This window comes from Typopeltis vanoorti, chromosome 11, assembly GCF_054136105.1.
Source record: "Typopeltis vanoorti isolate ZY-2024b chromosome 11, IOZ_Tvanoo_1.0, whole genome shotgun sequence".
NCBI classification, from domain to species: domain Eukaryota; kingdom Metazoa; phylum Arthropoda; class Arachnida; order Uropygi; family Thelyphonidae; genus Typopeltis; species Typopeltis vanoorti.
This window is the reverse complement of record NC_143559.1, coordinates 63,311,352-63,331,535: the sequence shown is the minus strand read 5'-3', so window position 1 is coordinate 63,331,535 and position 20,184 is coordinate 63,311,352. Positions and strand designations below refer to the sequence as shown.

Below are 20,184 nucleotides of genomic sequence, written 5' to 3'. Positions count from 1 at the left end.
TCTGTGAGTAAAAAGCGCAAATCAATTGATTCTTGTGGGTTTTTAATGAAAAGCGGACCAATTTGTACTTTTTTGTGCCGATCAACGATAAGCTAGTGTGTTTAATTTGTTGTGAGCCAGTGTCAGTATCAAAAGAATACAATATAAAACGACACTATGAGCATGCGCCCAATTTCGATCACCTTCAAGGACAGCTACAATCCAAAGATCAACTGGTGCACACTCTGTTTGATCACATCAAAGCTTTTGTGGCTAAGCTCAAACTTTGGGAGGCACAACTCGCAAAAAAAAGATTTTACTGATTTTCAGCTTCTCACTGAGTCCAACTGTTCGTCTCTTGATGAATACGCTACAAAATTAACTGTGTTGTGAAGTGAGTTCGAAGAGAGATTTAGTGATTTTCGTAACCAACAGTCTTCTATAGATTTATTTTCAATGCCGCCGAAATGCCAGGCTCAGCAAACGGAGCTGCTTGAACTCCAAAACAACCTCTTCTTTGAGAGAAAAATTATTCAATGTGCCCTTGCTTACATTTTACAAAGATTACATTTCTGAGGACGCATTCCAAAGATTAGGGAATGCAAAGAGCACACATCTTCTTCAAAGCATGCTAGCGAAGATTAGGGAATGTGTCCTCAGAAATGTAGTCTTTGTAAAGCCATCCTTTTGATTATTTAGCAATTTTTTCAGCTATTACATAATTTACTTTGATGCATGCTTCGCTCTCCTCCCTCTGCCTTTTAAACATACCCTGCTGGCATTTTAAATCAATCTGGAGATGGTTCACACTTTGTCCACATGAAGCGGCCCTTGAAGGTGATTGAAATTGGACGCATGCTCATAGTGTCGTTTTATATTGCATTCTTTTGATACTGAACACTGACTCACAACAAATTAAACACACAGGCTTATCGTCGATCGGCACAAAAAAAGTACAAATTGATCTGCTTTTCATTAAAAACCTGACAAGAATCAATTGATTTAGACTTTTTACTCGCAGATGCCATAGTGATGGAAGGTGAACCCAAAAAATGATCCAAAATGGCCATGTAATGGTGAACCATATGCTAAGTAATCAAGTATATAAGATTTCATCAGGTGCATAACATGAAAAGAAAAATACAGAAACATACATTGCAAGATAAGGCTATCCTAAATAGACTGTTCGTGAGCTACTCTTTAATCCAACTGCTCACTTCACTGAAGACAGTACTGATGTAAAAGGCTTCACATTTCTACTGTATATCAGCTCTATTTCACTAAAAGTAGCCAAAATTCTCAAAAAATTTAAAATAGACACTTCTTTTGCTCCTCATTCCAAACTTGATTCCTTACACATTACACCTAATCATGATAGCCTAAAATATCTAGGAGTTTATTATCTTTGGTGTAACTGCAATGTGCCCTATTTTGGTCAGATGGAGAAATCACTGAGTTGTGTATGGAAGAACATCTGAGAGACATTACATGTGGCAGAACTATATCCAGCAAACTATATAATCACGTTCTTAATTCTGCTCACGCTAATGATAAAGATTTTGTTATTCATCCAGTGATCTGGAACAAATCAGAAAACATTTTTAGATGCTACAATGAACTGGAGAGAAGAATTGTGGAATCAAACAGAAACTGTCCTCAATCCAGTCCATTTTTAATACTAACCTTAACTATTACCTATCTGATTGTCTATCCAGCTTTGCCATTCATGAGGTCATGTCTGCATGAAATATCAAAATACAACAATATTTGATATTTCTCTTTTTTGCGTTATGCACCTGATGAAATCTTCTAAGAAGACGAAACTAGTTGTTTGTTCAAATATTAAATAGTTTTTTCTTTTTTAGTATCTTTTTGAGATCTCGAAGTATTAGTGTTTTCCATATTTTGGGAAGTTTCTGCAACCATATTTATTTAAATCATGCTGATTTTTAAGAGCAGCTTTAAATTTCAAAAATAGTCTTTCTATTCTGAATTTACGATGAAGCATGGTCTGCAAGGACTGACTAACCATAGTCATGACAGCAGATGTATTTTTTGTTCTTCCCCACAGATACTGGTTGATCTTCCTTTCTGTCCATAGTAGGGCAACTTGCAGGAACAGGGCACTTTATATATTCTAGACACAGAGAGAGGAGGGAGCTTATCTTTAGTAGAACATAATAATGGTAGCAAGATTTCAGTGGGGCTTGAAAGTCATGCAGAGACTGTATTTCTCTAAGATTCTGGCTATTCTTTCTCAAGGCTCAAACACAGCAGATGATGACAGCATTATTAAAAGAGAAGGTTGAGGATGGGGTGCTTAAGGGTCAAAGCTGTATAACTGAGAGGAGACCTCCACATAGCCTTTAAAGGAATGCGGAGAACCTACCAGGGCTTCTGACCTAATGTCCAATCCTCACCTTCTCGTGGTGCACTCTGTTGGGTATCTACTTGGATACTGAACGGACGAGGATGGGCTGGCAATTTGGGATTTAGCCGACCAAATTGTATTCTTATTGGTTAAACCAAAATATAGAATGATGGTACAACATGACGAAATTTCATGCCGGCTGGGGCATCGCCCGGTTAAACAAGGCCCCCGTTGTTTTTGCCAGGGAACCAGGGCGAACAGCGAAAAGTCAGCTACTGGAACAAATCTGAAAATAAACCCCAACTCAACATCACCAGAGTTAAAGATCGGTACTATCAACGTAAGAAGCCTGAATGGCAAAGAAATGGAGCTAGCTGAGGAATTAGATAAGTACCAGACCGACATAATAGGGGTGACTGAAACAAAAAAGACCAAAACTGGTGAGATCTTTCTGAGCAATAAATACAAAATGTTGTATTCAGGCAATGACAATCAAGGAAAAGAAGGAGTAGCCATAGTATTCAACACAAAATACGAGGCTAATCTTCTTGAATGGCAGTCAGTCTCAAGTAGAGTAATGTGGGCAAATATGAGAATGGGGAACTGAACAATGAGACTTATTTGTGCCTATGGTCCCACAGAAGGTTCTACTAAGGTAGAAGTGGAGGAATTTTTTGAGGCTTTAGAAAAAGCAACTGACACAATGAAAAAGGAAAAGTTGGTCCTTGTTGGGGATCTAAATAGCAGAGTAGGAAATGATTGTGAGACATACAAAAATATTTTGGGAAAATTTGGAGAAAAGAGCAAAGCTAATAATAATGGCAAATATCTGTTGGATTTCTGCTCAGGACATGGACTGGTTATTACTAACACCATGTTCCAACATAAAAATGTGCACAAATTCACATGGAGAGAAGAGGCTAGGAATAAGAAAAGTCTCATTGACTATGTTATTGTTGATAGTGATGTTTTCTCCCTGGTGCAGGACACCAGAGTGTACAGAGGATTTGAAATCGGAAGTGATCACTATTTAGTCTTGAGCAGGATAAAATTGAATTTCATATTGAAAAGAATAATATGTAAGAAAGTTTTAAAGCAAATAAAAGTTGAGCAGCTCTCAGATGTGAGCTGTAGACTAAAATACACAAAGATTATTGAAGGAAAAATGAAAGAGTTTGAGAACAGGAATCAAACCTTGGAGATTCAGTGGCAAACTCTGAAGAAAACATTGATTGATCCTGCCAGAGAGGCATGTGGTGAGGTTGTTTGTAAGGATAAAAAAATCAGAACTCCCTGGTGGACACAGGAAGTTAAAGAGGCAGTGAAGGAAAAGAAGAAAGCATACCAAAAGTTCCTGTCAAATAAGTCAGCTTGTGCTCTTAAAGAATATAGAGACAAATGCAAGAATGCTAAACACTGTGTAAAACTAGCTAAACAAAAGTCATGGGAGGACTTTGGCAAGAATATAGAAAATAAATATCAAGAAGGTGGCAAAATATTCTGGAGGTTGTTGAAGAAGCTTAAGAATGGAGGAAAGAGTGCTATAAAAGGAATTAGAGATGATAAAGGTGACATGAAAACGGGAGAAAAAGATATCCTTGAAGTATGGAGTAATTATTTTGAAAAACTGCTAAATGAAACAAGCAATGATGACAGCACAGTGGTAAAAAACACTGACCAGGCATGCAGTCAGGAATACATATCCATACTTGAAGTAGAAAAAGCCATCAAAGGCTTGAAATGTGGAAAGGCAGCAGGAGTAGATGATATTCGACCAGAAATGCTGAAGTATGGGGGGTATAAGAGTCTTACAGTGGCTGCACTGCATAGTTCAGAAAGCCTGTACAGAGGGACGAATTCCCAATGATTGGAGTAGAGCTCTCATAGTACCCATATATAAAAAGGGAAATAAAACTGCATGTGAGAATTACAGAGGTATTTCCCTACTGAGTGTTCCTGGCAAGATCTATGCAAGTATACTTGAGAAACGGTTGAGAAGAATTGTGGAAGAAAAGCTTGGTGAAGAACAAGCTGGATTCAGGCCAAATAGAGGCTGCCAGGATCAGATCTTCACTTTACGACAAATAGTCGAGAAAGCATGGGAATATAACAAAGATCTGTATTTAAGTTTTGTCGATCTGGAAAAGGCATATGACAAGGTGCCAAGAGAGAAGCTATTCAATACGCTGCAGTTATATGGTGTCAATGGGACATTATATCAAGCAATACTTAGTCTTTATTTGAGTTGTAAGTCAGCAGTTAGAATTGAAGGAAGTACAGGAAGATGGTTTAATGTTAAATCTGGTGTGAGACAAGGATGTACATTATCCCCTCTGTTATTCATTATCTACATGGATCACATTATGAAGGAAAGTGGTATTAAACATGATATCAAAATTGGAGATGTTAATGTCAGCTCTTTGCTTTATGCGGATGATGTTATACTTCTAAATAAATCTGCTACAAGTCTGCAAGATTCTCTGACTAAATTGAATAGCTCTTGTAATAGATATGGTATGAAGGTCAGCAATAAAAAGACAAAGACAATGAAAATAGGCAGAATCGTTGAAAATGTCAACTGTGTTGTGAATGGAGAACCTGTGGAACAAGTAAAACATTTCAGCTATTTAGGCACGATTTTTACTGAAGATGGTAAATTAAATATAGAAATGGACAACAGAATCAGCAAAGCTGGTATGGTGGGAAGTCAACTGAATAAATTCATATGGCATAAGAGAGAAATTAGTCGGAACACTAAATTAGCTGTATACAAGACAGTGTTCAGACCAGTTTTAGCTTGTGGATCTGGGAGCTGGGTCAGAAGTAAAACACTTGACCAAAGACTAGAGACCACAGATATGAGAGTCCTGAGAAAGATTATAGGCATGAACAGATGGCATCAATGGCAGTATCATATTAAAAACGAGGATATTTGGAAAGAACTTGACATTGTCAGCATCCAGGAATGCATTAGCAGAGCTAATCTCAGGTGGTATGGTCACTGGAACAGAATGGGCGAGGAAAGATTAGCAAAACAAGTGTTCTCTGCCAGGTTGGCAGGAAAACGACCGAGAGAAAGACCAAGATATAGGTGGATTGATACGGTACAAAGTGCTGTAGACGATAGAAATATAAGATCTGATAATATTGGAGTGTTGACAAGTAACAGACTGATTTGGAGGAAAATTGTAGATAGGAAATTAATAATGATGTAATTTTTTTCATGTAGTACTATCATATCCTGTACACCCCTTGAGGGTACATGGCAGGAATTTGATGATGATGATGATGATAATCTTCTTGAATGGCAGGCAGTCTCAGGTAGAGTGATGTGGGCAAATATCAGAATGTGGATTGCACAATGAGACTTATTTGTGCCTATTGTCCCACAGAACTCCTACTAAGGTAGAAGTGGAGGAATTTTTTGATGATTTAGAGAAAGCAACTGACATAATGAAAAAAGGAAAGGTTGGTCCTTGTTGTGGATCTGAATAGCAGAGTGGGAAATGATTGTCAGACATACAAAAATATTTTGGGAAAATATGGAGAAAAGAGCAAAGCTAATAATAATGGCAAATACCTGTTACCTTTCTGCTCAGGACATGGACTGGTTATTACTAACACCATGTTCCAACATAAAAATGTGCACAAATTCACATGGAGAGAAGAGGCTAGGAATAAGAAAAGTCCCATTGACTATGTTATTGTTGATAGTGATGTTTTCTCCCTGGTGCAGGACACCAGAGTGTACAGAGGATTTGAAATAGGAAGTGATCACTATTTAGTCTTGAGCAGGATAAAATTGAATTTCATATTGAAAAGAATAATATGTAAGAAAGTTTTAAAGCGAATAAAAGTTGAGCAGCTCTCAGATGTGAGCTGTAGACTAAAATACACAAAGATTATTGAAGGAAAAATGAAAGAGTTTGAGAACAGGAATCAAACCTTGGAGTTTCAGTGGCAAACTCTGAAGAAAACATTGATTGATTCTGCCAGAGAGGCATGTGGTGAGGTTGTTTGTAAGGATAAAAAAATCAGAACTCCCTGGTGGACACAGGAGGTTAAAGAGGCAGTGAAGGAAAAGAATAAAGCATACCAAAAGTTCCTGTCAAATAAGTCAGCTTGTGCTCTTAGAGAATATAGAGACAAATGCAAGAATGCTAAACACTGTGTAAAACTAGCTAAACAAAAGTCATGGGAGGACTTTGGCAAGAATATAGAAAATAAATATCAAGAAGGTGGCAAAATATTCTGGAGGTTGTTGAAGAAGCTTAAGAATGGAAGAAAGAGTGCTATAAAAGGAATTAGAGATGATAAAGGTGACATGAAAACGGGAGAAAAAGATATCCTTGAAGTATGGAGTAATTACTTTGAAAAACTGCTAAATGAAACAAGCAGTGATGACAGCACAGTGGTAAAAAACACTGACCAGGCATGCAGTCAGGAATACATATCCATACTTGAAGTAGAAAAAGCCATCAAGGGCTTGAAATGTGGAAAGGCAGCAGGAGTGGATGATATTCGACCAGAAATGCTGAAGTATGGTGGTATAAGAGTCTTACAGTGGCTGCACTGCATAGTTCAGAAAGCCTGGACAGAGGGACGAATTCCCGATGATTGGAGTAGAGCTCTCATAGTACCCATATATAAAAAGGGAAATAGAACTGCATGTGAGAGTTACAGAGGTGTTTCCCTACTGAGTGTTCCTGGCAAGATCTATGCAAGTATACTTGAGAAACGGTTGAGAAGAATTGTGGAAGAAAAGCTTGGTGAAGAACAAGCTGGATTCAGGCCAAATAGAGGCTGCCAGGATCAGATCTTCACTTTACGACAAATAGTCGAGAAAGCATGGGAATATAACAAAGATCTGTATTTAAGTTTTGTCGATCTGGAAAAGGCATATGACAGGGTGCCAAGAGGGAAGCTATTCAGTACGCTGCAGTTATGTGGTGTCAATGGGACATTATGTCGAGCAGTGCTTGGTCTTTATTTGAGTTGTAGGTCAGCGGTTGGAATTGGGGGAAGTGGAGGAAGATGGTTTGATGTTAAGTCTGGTGTGAGACGGGGATGTACATTGTCCCCTCTGTTATTCATTATCTATGTGGATCGCATTATGAAGGAAAGTGGTATTAAGCATGATGTCAGAATTGGAGATGTTAATGTCGGCTCTTTGCTTTATGCGGATGATGTTATACTTCTAAATAAGTCTGCTACAAGTCTGCAAGATTCTCTGACTAAATTGAATAGCTCTTGTAATAGATATGGTATGAGGGTCAGCAATAAAAAGACAAGGACAATGAAAATAGGCAGAATCATTGAAGATGTCAACAGTGTTGTGAATGGAGAACCTGTGGAACAAGTAAAACATTTCAGCTATTTAGGCACGATTTTTACTGAAGATGGTAAATTAAATATATGGAAATGGACAACAGAGTCAGCAAGGCTGGTGTGGTGGGAGGTCAATTGAATGAATTCATATGGAATAAGAGAGAGATTGGTCGGAACACTGAATTGGCTGTGTACAGGACAGTGTTCAGACCAGTTTTAGCTTGTGGATCTGGGAGCTGGGTCAGAAGTGAAACGCTTGACCAAGGACTGGAGACCGCAGATATGAGAGTCCTGAGAAAGATTATAGGCATGAACAGATGGCATCAATGGCAGTATCATATTAAAAACGAGGATATTAGGAAGGAACTTGACATTGTCAGCATCCAGGAGTGCATTAGCAGAGCTGATCTCAGGTAGTGTGGTCACTTAAACAGAATGGGCGAGGAAAGATTGGCAAAACGGGTGTTCTCTGCCAGGTTGGCAGGAAAACAACCGAGAGGAAGACCAAGATATGGGTGGATTGGTACGGTACAGGGTGCTTTGGATGATAGAAATATAAGATCTGATAATAGTGGAGTGTTGACAAGTAACAAACTGATTTGGAGGAAAATTGTAGATAGGAAATTAGTAGTGATGTAATTTTTTTCATGTAGTACTGTCGTATCCTGTGCACCCCTTATTTGATGATGATGATGATGATGATGAAGGTTGAGGATTGGGGGTAGGATTGGGTTTTTTTTTTTTTTTGATACTATGGGAACTATAGCTATTAGATATGTGGTGCATATGATTAAGTTTTGCTGTATGAGAGGACTCACTGGAACAAAGGTTATATGTCTATTGGTTGTTATTTTAATGATACCATATTTTGGGAGGGGTAAGGATTTGTGAATGTATCCACTTGTGTCAGTGGGTTTCTTGTATGCTGAAAAGGACACTTTATCATTGGGTAGGCATGTCATCTAATGTCTAGAATGGCTACACTATTATTAGTTTCTTTTCCATAGTAATTCTAGGGTGAAGCTTATTCAGGTTAGACAAAAGAGAGCCTAATATGTTTGAGCCATAAGGCCAAATGGAGAACACACCATCCATATATCTTTATCTGTTAGAAAGTTTGAAAGGGGGTAAGTCAAGAGCTTGTTATTCAAAATATTCCATAAAAAAATTGGAGGGAAGGTGGGAATGAGAACCAAGGTGCAAGAGAGCTTGCTAACTGTTTTGTTAATTTACAGCATGGAGAATCTGTAGCATCTACTATAGGTCTTAGGGGGGAATAGGGTTTATGTATTTTTGGTAATCAGGATATGTGGAGGAGGGGGGGGGGGGCAACGGTATAGAATGTAGAAACATCATTAGAAACATTAACATAGAGATAGAAATAGAAAGACAAAAACAAGTAGAAGAAAGAAATTTTAAAATAAGAATACAGCAGCACTTAGCAGACAGCTGTTGATCTGCATTCTTCAATAGATAATTCATCAAATTCCGCAAAGAAAGCACTATCACTCCAATCTGCATTGACGGTGAAGACATGCCCACCACTCAACACATCCTTAACTCCTTTCAAAAATACTACAAAAATCTATTTGAAAAAATAATGCTGTTGGAAATTATTAATCCTGGAGCATTAATAGCTTTCCTGTTCATATCCAAGATGAGATTGACAGACTCATTACAGCATCTGAAGTTACCACAGCCTATAAAGAATGCCAGACAAGAAAATCCTCAGGGAAAATACCACAAGGCCTGGGATTTTATTCTTCCCATTCTAGTTATTCTGTTTAATTCTTTTCTCTTGCCAGGACACATACCAAGTGAATTTGTAGCAAGCAATACTGTCCTCATTCCAAAACCTAATATAAATCATATCTTAATCAGCAGCTGGAAATTAATTTCTCTACCTCATACTAACTACAAGATATTTTTCTGCATTATTAATAACAGGCTCAAAGTAGGAGAATGTGATACAAAATTAAAAGCATACAGGTGTATGGAGTTCATGCTGAGCAATAGAATTTAATCTGTTTCAGCTATGCGATCAACTCCACTTAGTTACTATGAAAAGCAGTTAATGGCAGTGCTATCAGTAGACTTTACTCAAGAATTTGAAAATGTCCAGCATCCCTTTCTGTTCCACATCCTCCAGCAAATTGATGTGAGTAAATAGCTGCTATCATTTATTAAAGGAGCCTATGCCAATTCAACTATCCACCTCCTAGTTAATGGGTTCATTTCAGACCCAGTCAAAATTAAAAAAAGGAGTCAAGCAAGGTTGCCTTCTTAGTCCATTACTATTTGCATTAGTCCTTGAACCTTTCTTTCAGGAAGTCGATAATACACATGTGCTGTGCGAGGAATAACAGTTGCTTCAACTATGAAGGAAAATAAGGTATTTGCATAGGCCAATGATGTAGTATGCATTTTGAGGGATAATGATTCCATATATGTCTTTTTTGGTATTTTGGAAAAATTCAGCAAGATAAGTGGTAATTTCAACATAACTGATTAATTACTGATGCAGACAAGACAAAATTAAAAGTTTTTGAAAAGTGGGATCTTGGAGGCATTCCTTTTGGACTAACCCTTAAGAGAGAACCCCCTCGTTATATTTGGAATCCCCTTCTCCACTTAACCAATATTACCAGTTCAAGAACTTATATACATGAACATTGAAACCTTAGAAGACTGGAAAATAGAGCCACTTCCCCTTTCTTCTAAAGCCACAGTTCTCAAAACCATAATCTTTCTTGCTCAGTAGTACATAATAAATATTACAGATATCACAGAAATTGAAGAAAAGCAATTATATAGTAAGTAACAATATGCAATATTCGCCAAGAGGAGATAAAATTCTGTCTATTTTTGCTATGAGAGGTATTTTAAATAGTTCCATCATCTTAATGTGGTCATGTTCAATGTGGTCTTATAGTCAACTGCAGAGATCACTGGAGAGCAATCTCAGGCAGAGAAGGCCAACTCAAGGCGATTAACTCAGATAAGGCTAACCACCTGGATAGTCATATTAGCGTTTTAGTTTCGATTGGTCTTTTGGTTGTTCATCTATAGGAGATTGGTGAAAAAAAGGGAAAACTGATAGCCTTTGGCTATATGATTATATAAAAGAAGCTGAGGCCTTTTCTCTCTCTCAAATTATCTATCCGTCTTTTCTTTCTTCTAATACTATCAGGCACTCTTGCACCCATATACTAACTACTGTAGGCCTATGATGAGCACCCCTTTACTTTTTCATCTCAATAAAAGTCAAAATTGGTCTGGGTAGTGACCCTCCCCATAATGCATAGCATTATAGATGCACGCAATGATATGTCCATTTAGTATCCCATATCTCAAGGATATGGGATACTAAAGCAACTAATGTAAAGTCATTAACCTCTATATATAAGTAGCCCAGCCATGAAGTGACTTCACGTGCAAACTCTGTTTGCTTACACTTGCATAAAGGATGAAACCAAGGGAAAAAACTTTCAACATAACTGAGCAAAACACGTGGAAACACTAGCGTCCTAAGGTGGGCACCCACTATAGACACCTGTCAATGGTCTAGGAAGTAGACCATTGATCTTCAAGTATTAGTGTTTCAAGTATTAGTGTTTTCCATATTTTTTCAAATTAGGCTAATTTTTAAGAGCAGCAGATTCTAAAAACAGTTTCTCTTCTAAATTTTCTGTGATAGAGCATGGTGATCTTTTCTCAATTGATTCTGTGAGCCGTAATCAAAGCATGGTCTGCAAGACCCGACTGACCATAGTCATGACTGCAGATGTATTTTTTATGTTCTTCCATTTGGATGGTAAATGATCTTCCTGTCTGTCTACAGTGGGTCAACTTGCAGGAACAAAGAACTATATACACCTGGAACCGAGATAGGAGATTTGTCTTTAGTGGAGTGGATAAGAGTAGCAATTTTAAGTGGGGCTTGAAAGTTATGGAAAGATTGTATTTCTTTAAGATTCTAGCTATTTTTGGTGATGTGTCTCAGACACAGAAGATGGTGGTAGTATTATTAAATCTTTCTGAACAGAAGGTCATGGAATGGGGAAGAATTTTTTTTTTTTTTTTTTTTTGATACTGTGGGAACTGTAATCATTAGATAAAAAATGTGCAGTGCATATGATTGAGTTCTGCTGCTGAAAAAGAGATCTCATTGAAACAAAGGTTATAGGCTTTATGGGTTGTTAGTGTTTTAATGACACCATATCTTTGAAGGGGGAGGATGGGAAAGTTTTTAAATTTATCTACCTTTGTGGGTATGTTTCCTGTATACTGAAAAGGACAGGTTACCATAAGGTGGGCATGAAAGGCTAAACTATTATTAGTTTCTTCTTTCATGGTAAACTGGATTCTAAGATGAAGACCACTGAGGTGAGAGAGAGGAAAGAGCCTAATGGGTCTGGACAACGAGGCCAAATGGAGAAACATCACCCACACATCTTAAAATAGAAGGTTTGAGAGGGGACTGAGTCAAGAGCTTGCTTTTTAAAACATTCCATAAAAAAATTGGCAAGGCAGAGTGAGAGAGAACACCCCATAGAGGAACTCTCTATCTGTTTATAAATTTTGTTTTTCCAATAGAACTTTTCTTTTTTAAAAAGTAATAAGGTGTCATTTAAGGAAATGTTGGTGAACAATGAGATGTCAAAGCTCATAGGATTGTCAGGTATCCTTAACACTAAGATTCTCAATAGAACTTTTCAATAGAAAAGTTTTTCTTTCTTTTTTTAATGTATGAACTGGTATGACCACTAATTGTTTGGATAATTTATAGTAGGGAGAATCAGTAGCGTCTACTATGGTCTTGGAAAGGGGGGGGGGGGACTTTAACTGAAAGGTTAATATTTTTAGTGATGTTAGGAGGAAACTTTTTTGAGTAGGCTTTTTAATTTCTTGATTTGCAATTTAGTGGGATCATAATCTAAAAGTTTGTGGGTGGAGAGGTTCAATAAGAATGATATCTATTTTCTTTGTATTCACTGGTTAAGGATAATAGTAGCTCTTCCCTTGTTAGCTTTAGTGACGACTATCACCAGTGTCCCCCCCCCACAACAATATGGTGTCATTAAAACACTAACCCATAGAGCCTATAATCCTTGTTCCAATGATACCTCTTTTGCAGCAGCAGAACTCAATCATATACCCCATACTTTATTTTTTAACTAATTGCTAAATTTCCTACAGTATCAAAAAAAGAATCAATCCTTTCCCCAGTCCAAGACCTTTTCTTTGCTTTGAATATGGCTCACCGAATTAATTGAGAAAAAAAAAATCACTATGCTCCATCACAGTAAATTTAGAAGAGAAATACTGTTTTGAGAATCTGCTGCTGCTCTTAAAAATCAGCCTAATTTGAATGAATGTGGTTGCAAAAAAACTTGCCAAAATATGGAAAACACTAATACTTCGAGATCCCAGTTTACTCCCTACTCTGTCGACAGGTGTCCATAGAGGGCACCCACCTAGTTAGGACTCTAGTCTTTTATCCACATGTTTAATTTAGTTTTGTGTTGCCTTTGTGTCTGTTTTACAAGTCTCATATCGTATCCCCTAACAATATCTCTGTAACTGGAATGAAATACTGGAAGAATTAAATATTTTTATTCCTTTCCTAATGCTGTTTCACTAAATGAAACTTCTTGAATGGGAGGCAAATTATAAAATTGAGGATTCAACAATGAGACAAATTTGTTCTTATGGTCTTATATGACACAAAATTGTAGGTAGTAGGATTCTGAATAGGATAAACATGAGAAAAGAAAATATGTAAAGGAGTTTTAAAAAGAATGAAGTTGAGCAACTTCAGAAGTTGTCTTTAAACTTGAGTATAGAAATATTGTTGAATTAAAATCGAAAGAGTTTGAAATGAACTAAATCTTGAGGACTCATTAGCAAACTACGAAGAAAAATACTGATTTAGCAAAGGATGTAGACAGTGAAGTTGTTTGTAAGGATAGAAAAATCTAAACTTCATGGAGGATTCAAGAGATTAAAGAAGAAAGAATATCAAAGATTCCTAGGAAGTCAGGCAGTAACAGGTGCCTTAGAGAATGCAGAAAAAAATGTAAGAGAGCTAAGATATGTGCAAGATAACTAAATAAAAATCATGGGAAAATATTGGTAAGAATATATGAAATAAACATAATGTAGATGTGTATAGAAATAGTAGATATTAAGGATCCAACATTACAAGGGTGGTCTGAAAAGTTCTAAGCCTCGACCATAGATGGCAACACTATCAACATGGTTTTTTTTTTCTAAGTTGGTACATCTGTCATAAGCATCCATGTGAAATTGCAAGTCATTCTATCAAGTAGTTTGTTTTATACAGTTGTCTGAAGCAAAAGTGTTGTCTGTATCCCTTGAAATGGATAAAATTGAGTATCGTGCGGTTATAAATTTCTTTGTAGGAGAAGGTTTAGCACCAAAAGAAATTCACTCTAAGTTCATAAGTTTATGGGCATTCTTTTCCTTCATTTTCGACAATTAAGAAATGAGCTGCTGAGTTTAAATGTGACCGTACCAGCCTTGAAGCTGTTATGATCCACGTGAAGGATGTCCAAAAAGTGTAGCAACACCAGAAATCATTGATCAAGTACACAATATGATATTGGATGACCGGTGAGTCAAAGTGCGTGAAATTGCTGAGACTATACGCATTTCAAAAGAATGTGTATGATATATTTTGCATGAAGAATTGCAAATGAAAAAGCTTTGCGGAAGATGGATGCTTCGCTTTCTCACAGCAGATCAAATATGCACTCGCATGAAAATCTCTAAACAGGAGCGTTTTAACAAGAATAAAACCGATTTTGCACATTGATTTATTACTATGGATGAGACTTGGATTCACCATTACACACCAGAATCCAAACAGCAGTCAAAACAGTGGACAGAAGCTGGTTGTTCAGTGCCAAAGAAGACAAAGTCAGTTCCATTAGCTGGAAAGGTCATGGCATCGGTGTTTTGGGATGCTAAAGGCATTTTGTTTATTAATTATCTCGAAAAGGGTAAAACAATAACCGGGGAATATTATTCCGATCTTTTAATGAGACTAGACGAAAATATTTGTGAGAAAAGACCCGGTTTGCAGAAGAAAAAAATCATTTTTAATCAGGACAATGCACCTATCCACAAAGGTGTTTTGGTAATGGGAAAATTAAGGGATCTGCACTATGAAGTGTTGGAACATCTACCCTATTCCCCAGATTTGGCTCCCTCTGGCTTCTATCTCTTCCCAAAACTAAAACTCTTTCTCGCCGATCAGCATTTTTCTTCGAATCAAGAGATGATTGCAGCTGTAGAGGGGCATTTTGCAGATCTTACTGAGAACCACTACAGGGATGGGATAATAGCGCTGCACCATCGTTGGAATAAATGTAATAGTCTTAAAGGGAGATTAATAGAAATTAGAGTTGAAAAATAAAAATGATTTTTAAATTGTAAATTCATTATTTCATTGCTAGGCCAAGAACTTTTCCGACCACCCTCGTACAGAGAATTTATCAAAACTTGACAACTACCAGGATCCCTCACACATTACACTGTTTCTAATTACGTTCTTTTTGAATTCACGCATTTAATAAATTAATACCAGAATTCACTTAACAGTGGTGAATAAATTCATTTAACATAGTGTTTTTCTTTTCTTTTTTCTGAGAGTTCCTTTATTATTTTGAATGACACATACAAGTTTGTAAGCAGCCTTAGCTGTGCTTACCATTGCAACAGCAAACATAGATATGTACTGTTGGAGTAGTAAATGTTGTGATTTAAGCTACCATTAAATAAGCATGTGCTGATTGATTGTTTACCCTTATATATTATATATTATATATATATTATATATATATATTATATATATTATATATTATATATTATACATTTTTATATTAAAAAATTATCCTTCAACATTGACGATAGATAAAAGGAAGGGTGAAATAGCAAGTGCCAGTAATAAATAGAAGTGAAAAGTTATGACTTCAGAGCAAAACCTTGAATTAAGAGATATAAGTATGGTGATAAGCTTAAATAATGTGATGTTGGACAAACCTTTCCAAATTTTCCCAAAATATTTTTGTATGTCTCACAATCATTTCCTACTCTGATATTTAGATCTCCAACAAGGACCAACTTTTCATTTTTCATTGTGTCAGTTGCTCTCTCTAAATCCTCAAAAAATTCCTGCACTTCTACCTCAGCAGAACCTTCTGTGGGACCATAGGCACAAATAAGTCTCATTGTCCAGTTCCCCATTCTGATATCTGCCCACATCACTCTACTTGAAATTGTCGGCCATTCAAGAAGATTAGCCTTGTGTAAGCAAATTATAATTTGCTTATATTATAATTAGTTTGAATACAATGATAACTCCTTTTCCTTGATTGTCATTGCCTGAATATAACATTTTGTATTTATTGCTCAGAAAGATCTCACCAGTTTTTGTCTTTTTTTTTGTTTCAGTTGCCCCTATTATGTCGATCTGGTACTTATCCAATTCCTCAGCTAGCTTCTGTTCTTTGCCATTCAGGCTTTTTATGTTGATAGTACCAATCTTCAACTATGGTGATATTTTGAGTTGGAGTGCGTGTTAGGATTTGTTCCAGCAGCTGACTTTTTGCTGTTTGCCCTGGTTCCCTGGCAAAAACAATGTTGGCTTTATTTAACCTAGCAATGCCAAAGCCAGCATGAAATTCTGTCATATTGTACCATCATTTAATATTGTGGTTTAAGCCAATAAGAATACAATTTCATGGACGAAATCCCAAATTGCTAGCACATCCTCGTTCATTCAGTATCCAAGTAGATATCCAACAGGGTGCACCATGAGAAGGTGAGGACTGGACATTAGGTCAGTTTTCTGCATTCCTTTAAAGGCTATGTTGGAGATCTCCTCTCAGTTATACAGCTTTGACCTTAAGCACCCATTCTGATTTTCAAATAATCAAAAAAGCCTATAATTCTAGAGATATGAAAGATTATGAAAGAGGAGTGGATAAGGGAGTATATTTCTCTTGCCTTCCTTCATCTCTTGCAGTACATTTATTATATGGATAAACTGTTAGGAAGACAAATATGTTTTGCAATGTTATTAACACTAGTGGATTTTTTGTTTTTTAATAACTCTTTCACTAGGGTCAAGGTGGGTGTTATTTATGTTTTTTTTTTTTATCCCCCTTATAAAAGGTTGAGAGAGTATAACAGCAGTGGCTGTAGATATGATAAAGTCATTTATTTTCTAATTCTCAAAATATACTTTTTTGCTTTCCTAATGTAGTCATTGTAACTTTTTGGTAGCTTCATAACTAATTCCAATGAATCCATCATAATTGTTATCAGCCTGCATTTAGTCAACCGGCTTTGCTTTCCAATCTACAGATCTTTATGGAGATACCAAAGATATCTCTTCATCACTAACATTAACAACCCTGTATATTGAGGAATCACTTATATTCCCGATACCAATGAACACATATCCAGGTTTTTTCTCTGGAAAACAGACAAGAATCATTCTTCATCCTCTATAAGTTCATGCAGCATAAGGATATCAATTTGACAATCAGTCATTTAGGCTCTTTTATAGATCATAATTCAATATGTAAATGTCTTCTATGTTGAGTAACCTTTAGGATAGGTCAATATACTTGATGCAAAAGTTTTCAAGGACATACTAATTATATTATGCCATGAGGAACTTTCCTCCTGGTGTAACTTGGATTGTTTGGCATGCAACATTCCAGAAATTAAGTTTCACATTAAGAAGTTGATGCAGTTTATTAGTGAAAAGGATGTGAAGGAGAAGAGGTCTGATGAATACAGAAGATGTTGCAAATATGAAATCATCAGGCCATATGTAGAACATACAGGACAGTGGTTCAGGAACTAGGTGGATAATGCCTAAAATTGATTGTGAACACTACTGCAGCCTCCATATAAAGATCAAATGTTGATGTGAATAATTAACTGCAAGTGTTGTGTGTGCACACACATTTCACTTTCAGTTTTTAGATCTGTGTTTTTGCTTATATTATAATTATCTCTTAATTTGTACATTCCAGTTTCCTTTAAGTGCTAAACCTACTTAAAATTAACTACACATACTTGCACAGATATTCCTTCATGTACCTTTAATGATTTATTGGTAATTTATCAAAATTAACACAAATTTTTTCACTTGCCTACAAATGGAATCTCATGATTTTTATTATTTTTTTAAGGTTCAACCAACCAACCAAACTTACTTATTAATTGAATGTTCACTAGTAGAAAAATAAATCGATCAATGAACTCTCTGATGCTACTTATTTTTTAAAGGATTACATCAAATTTTCTAAAAATATATGTAATGTAAACAAAAAATTAAAATAAAAGTATTTACCTTTCCTTTAGTATAAAGAATGAACTCAACTGTGCAAGAATGCTTGAGGCAAATACAGCTAATACTTCAAATCGTTCGTATCTGTTAGAGAAGTAATTTTCAGAGTAAGAAAAATAAGATTTTCTGCACTAATAAATATGAAATGCAGACTCATGAAGACATTAATTTATCAATATTTGTCAAAAACAGAAACTTTGAGAAATTAGACAGGACTGTTTTGTTTCGTAACATTGAAGCTCACAACACTATCACTGCCCTAATGAAGAATAGCAAGGATTGTGTCAGGATTTAAGGCTATGCTGGCTATAGAGGATCTTGAAGTTTCTAATTAATCACTACAAGATTTGTCAAATGAAAAAGAGGACCAGAGTGCTGTCATTCACAATGGAGTGATAACTACTCCTCCTCCATTTGTTTAGCATATCCTACAATATGTTTGTGTATCACCAAGGACTTTTTTTGTCCCTCCCACAAACTCATCATGCCTTTATATCTCCATTCCTCATATTCCTTTACCTATCCAAATCACTGATATCTGTGTTTTACCTTTATTTTAAACGTCTTACAGAACTTAAACTTCTTACATCATCACCATTAATTTCTTGATATGCATGCTCAGGCTACTATGACAGAACTACATGATTAAGTTTACATTATTATTAATTTCCTATACACAATTTTCCTCCAAATTAGTCTATTACTTGTTAATGCTCCAATATTGTCATATTTAACATTTTGTACTTCTAAGGCATTTCTGACTGAATACATCCACCTAGACTTTGGTCTTCCTCTGGGTCTTCTTCCTGCCATATTGGCATCAAACCAGGGCCGGTTCGAGAGTATCTGATGCCCCTAGGCAAAGAAAATTTAGGCGCTCCTATACATTGTCTCTATATATTTTCCCCCCGAACTATGTAGCAAAATCTGGTGCCCAGAAGCTTAGTGCACCTAGGCGATTGCCTAGGTTCGCCTAATGATAAAATTCGCCCGGCATCAAACACCTGTTTCACTAACCTTTCATTACTCATTCTTATATACTAACAATTGCACATTCTTGAATGCTAACAATGTCAAGTTCCTTTTTATATCTTCATTTTTAATATGATTCTGCCACTGATACCATCTGTTCACTCTCCTAATTTTTCTCACAACCCTCATATCTGCAGTTTCTAGTCTTTGATCAAATGTTTTATTTCTAACCCAGCTCTCAGATCGATAAGTTAAAACTGATTTGAACACTATCTTGTATACTACCAGTTTGGTGTTTTGGCTAATTTCTCTCTTATTCCATATAAATTTATTTAGCTAGATACCCATGATACCAACTTTACTTATTCTATTATCAATTTACAGATTTAACTTGCCATCTTCATTAAAAACTGTTCCTAAATAGCCGAAATATTTTACTTGTTCTATATACTCTCCATTCAGAATGCAGTTGAGGTGTTCAATGTTTCTGCTATCTTCATAGTTTTGGTCTTTTTATTGCTAATTTTTATGCCAAATTTGTTACAGCTGTTATCAATGTAGTCAGAAAATCCTGGAAACTTACAGAAGATGTGCTTAGGAGTAAAACACTATCTGCATAAAGCAAAGAGCTAAGTTTCATATCTAATAGCTAAGTTTTACATAAAGATAATTTTGTATTACATTGAAAAGAACAGTATGTAAGAAAGTTTCAAAAAGAATTAAAGTTGAGCAGCTATTACAGGTAAACTGTAGACTCACTATACAAAACATTACTGAAGAAAATCTGAAGTAGTTTGAAAATAGGAACCAAATGTTTGAGTCTCAGTGGCAAACTCTGAAGAAGATACGGATTGATACAGCTAGGGAGGTGTGTGGTGAAATTGTCTGTAAAGTTAAAAAAAATAACAATCCCATGGTAAAAACAACAAGTTAAAGAAGCAGTTTTGGAAAAGAAGAAGAAAGCATACCAAAAGTTCCTAGCAAATAAGTTGGCAGATGACTTAAAAGAATACAGAGAAAATTGTATGAGAGCTAAACTATTTGTAAAAGTAGCTAAATAAATGTCATGGGAAGACTTTGTTAAGAATATAAAAAATAAATCAGGAAAGTGTGGAAAAATATTCTGGAGGTTATTGAAAAAGCT

General features: G+C 36.0%; 1 protein-coding gene across 2 annotated transcripts in view; it reads right to left on the bottom strand.

Moving 5' to 3' along the window:
- Window positions 1-20,184, bottom strand: part of LOC150101667 (zinc transporter 6-like) — a 166,407-nt gene that overhangs the window by 68,628 nt on the left and 77,595 nt on the right. For both annotated transcript variants that reach the window (XM_090400575.1, XM_090400576.1), the window contains one exon: window positions 18,072-18,152. In XM_090400575.1, the coding sequence (XP_090256701.1) occupies window positions 18,072-18,152 (81 nt within the window). The remainder of the gene's footprint in view (window positions 1-18,071; window positions 18,153-20,184) is intronic.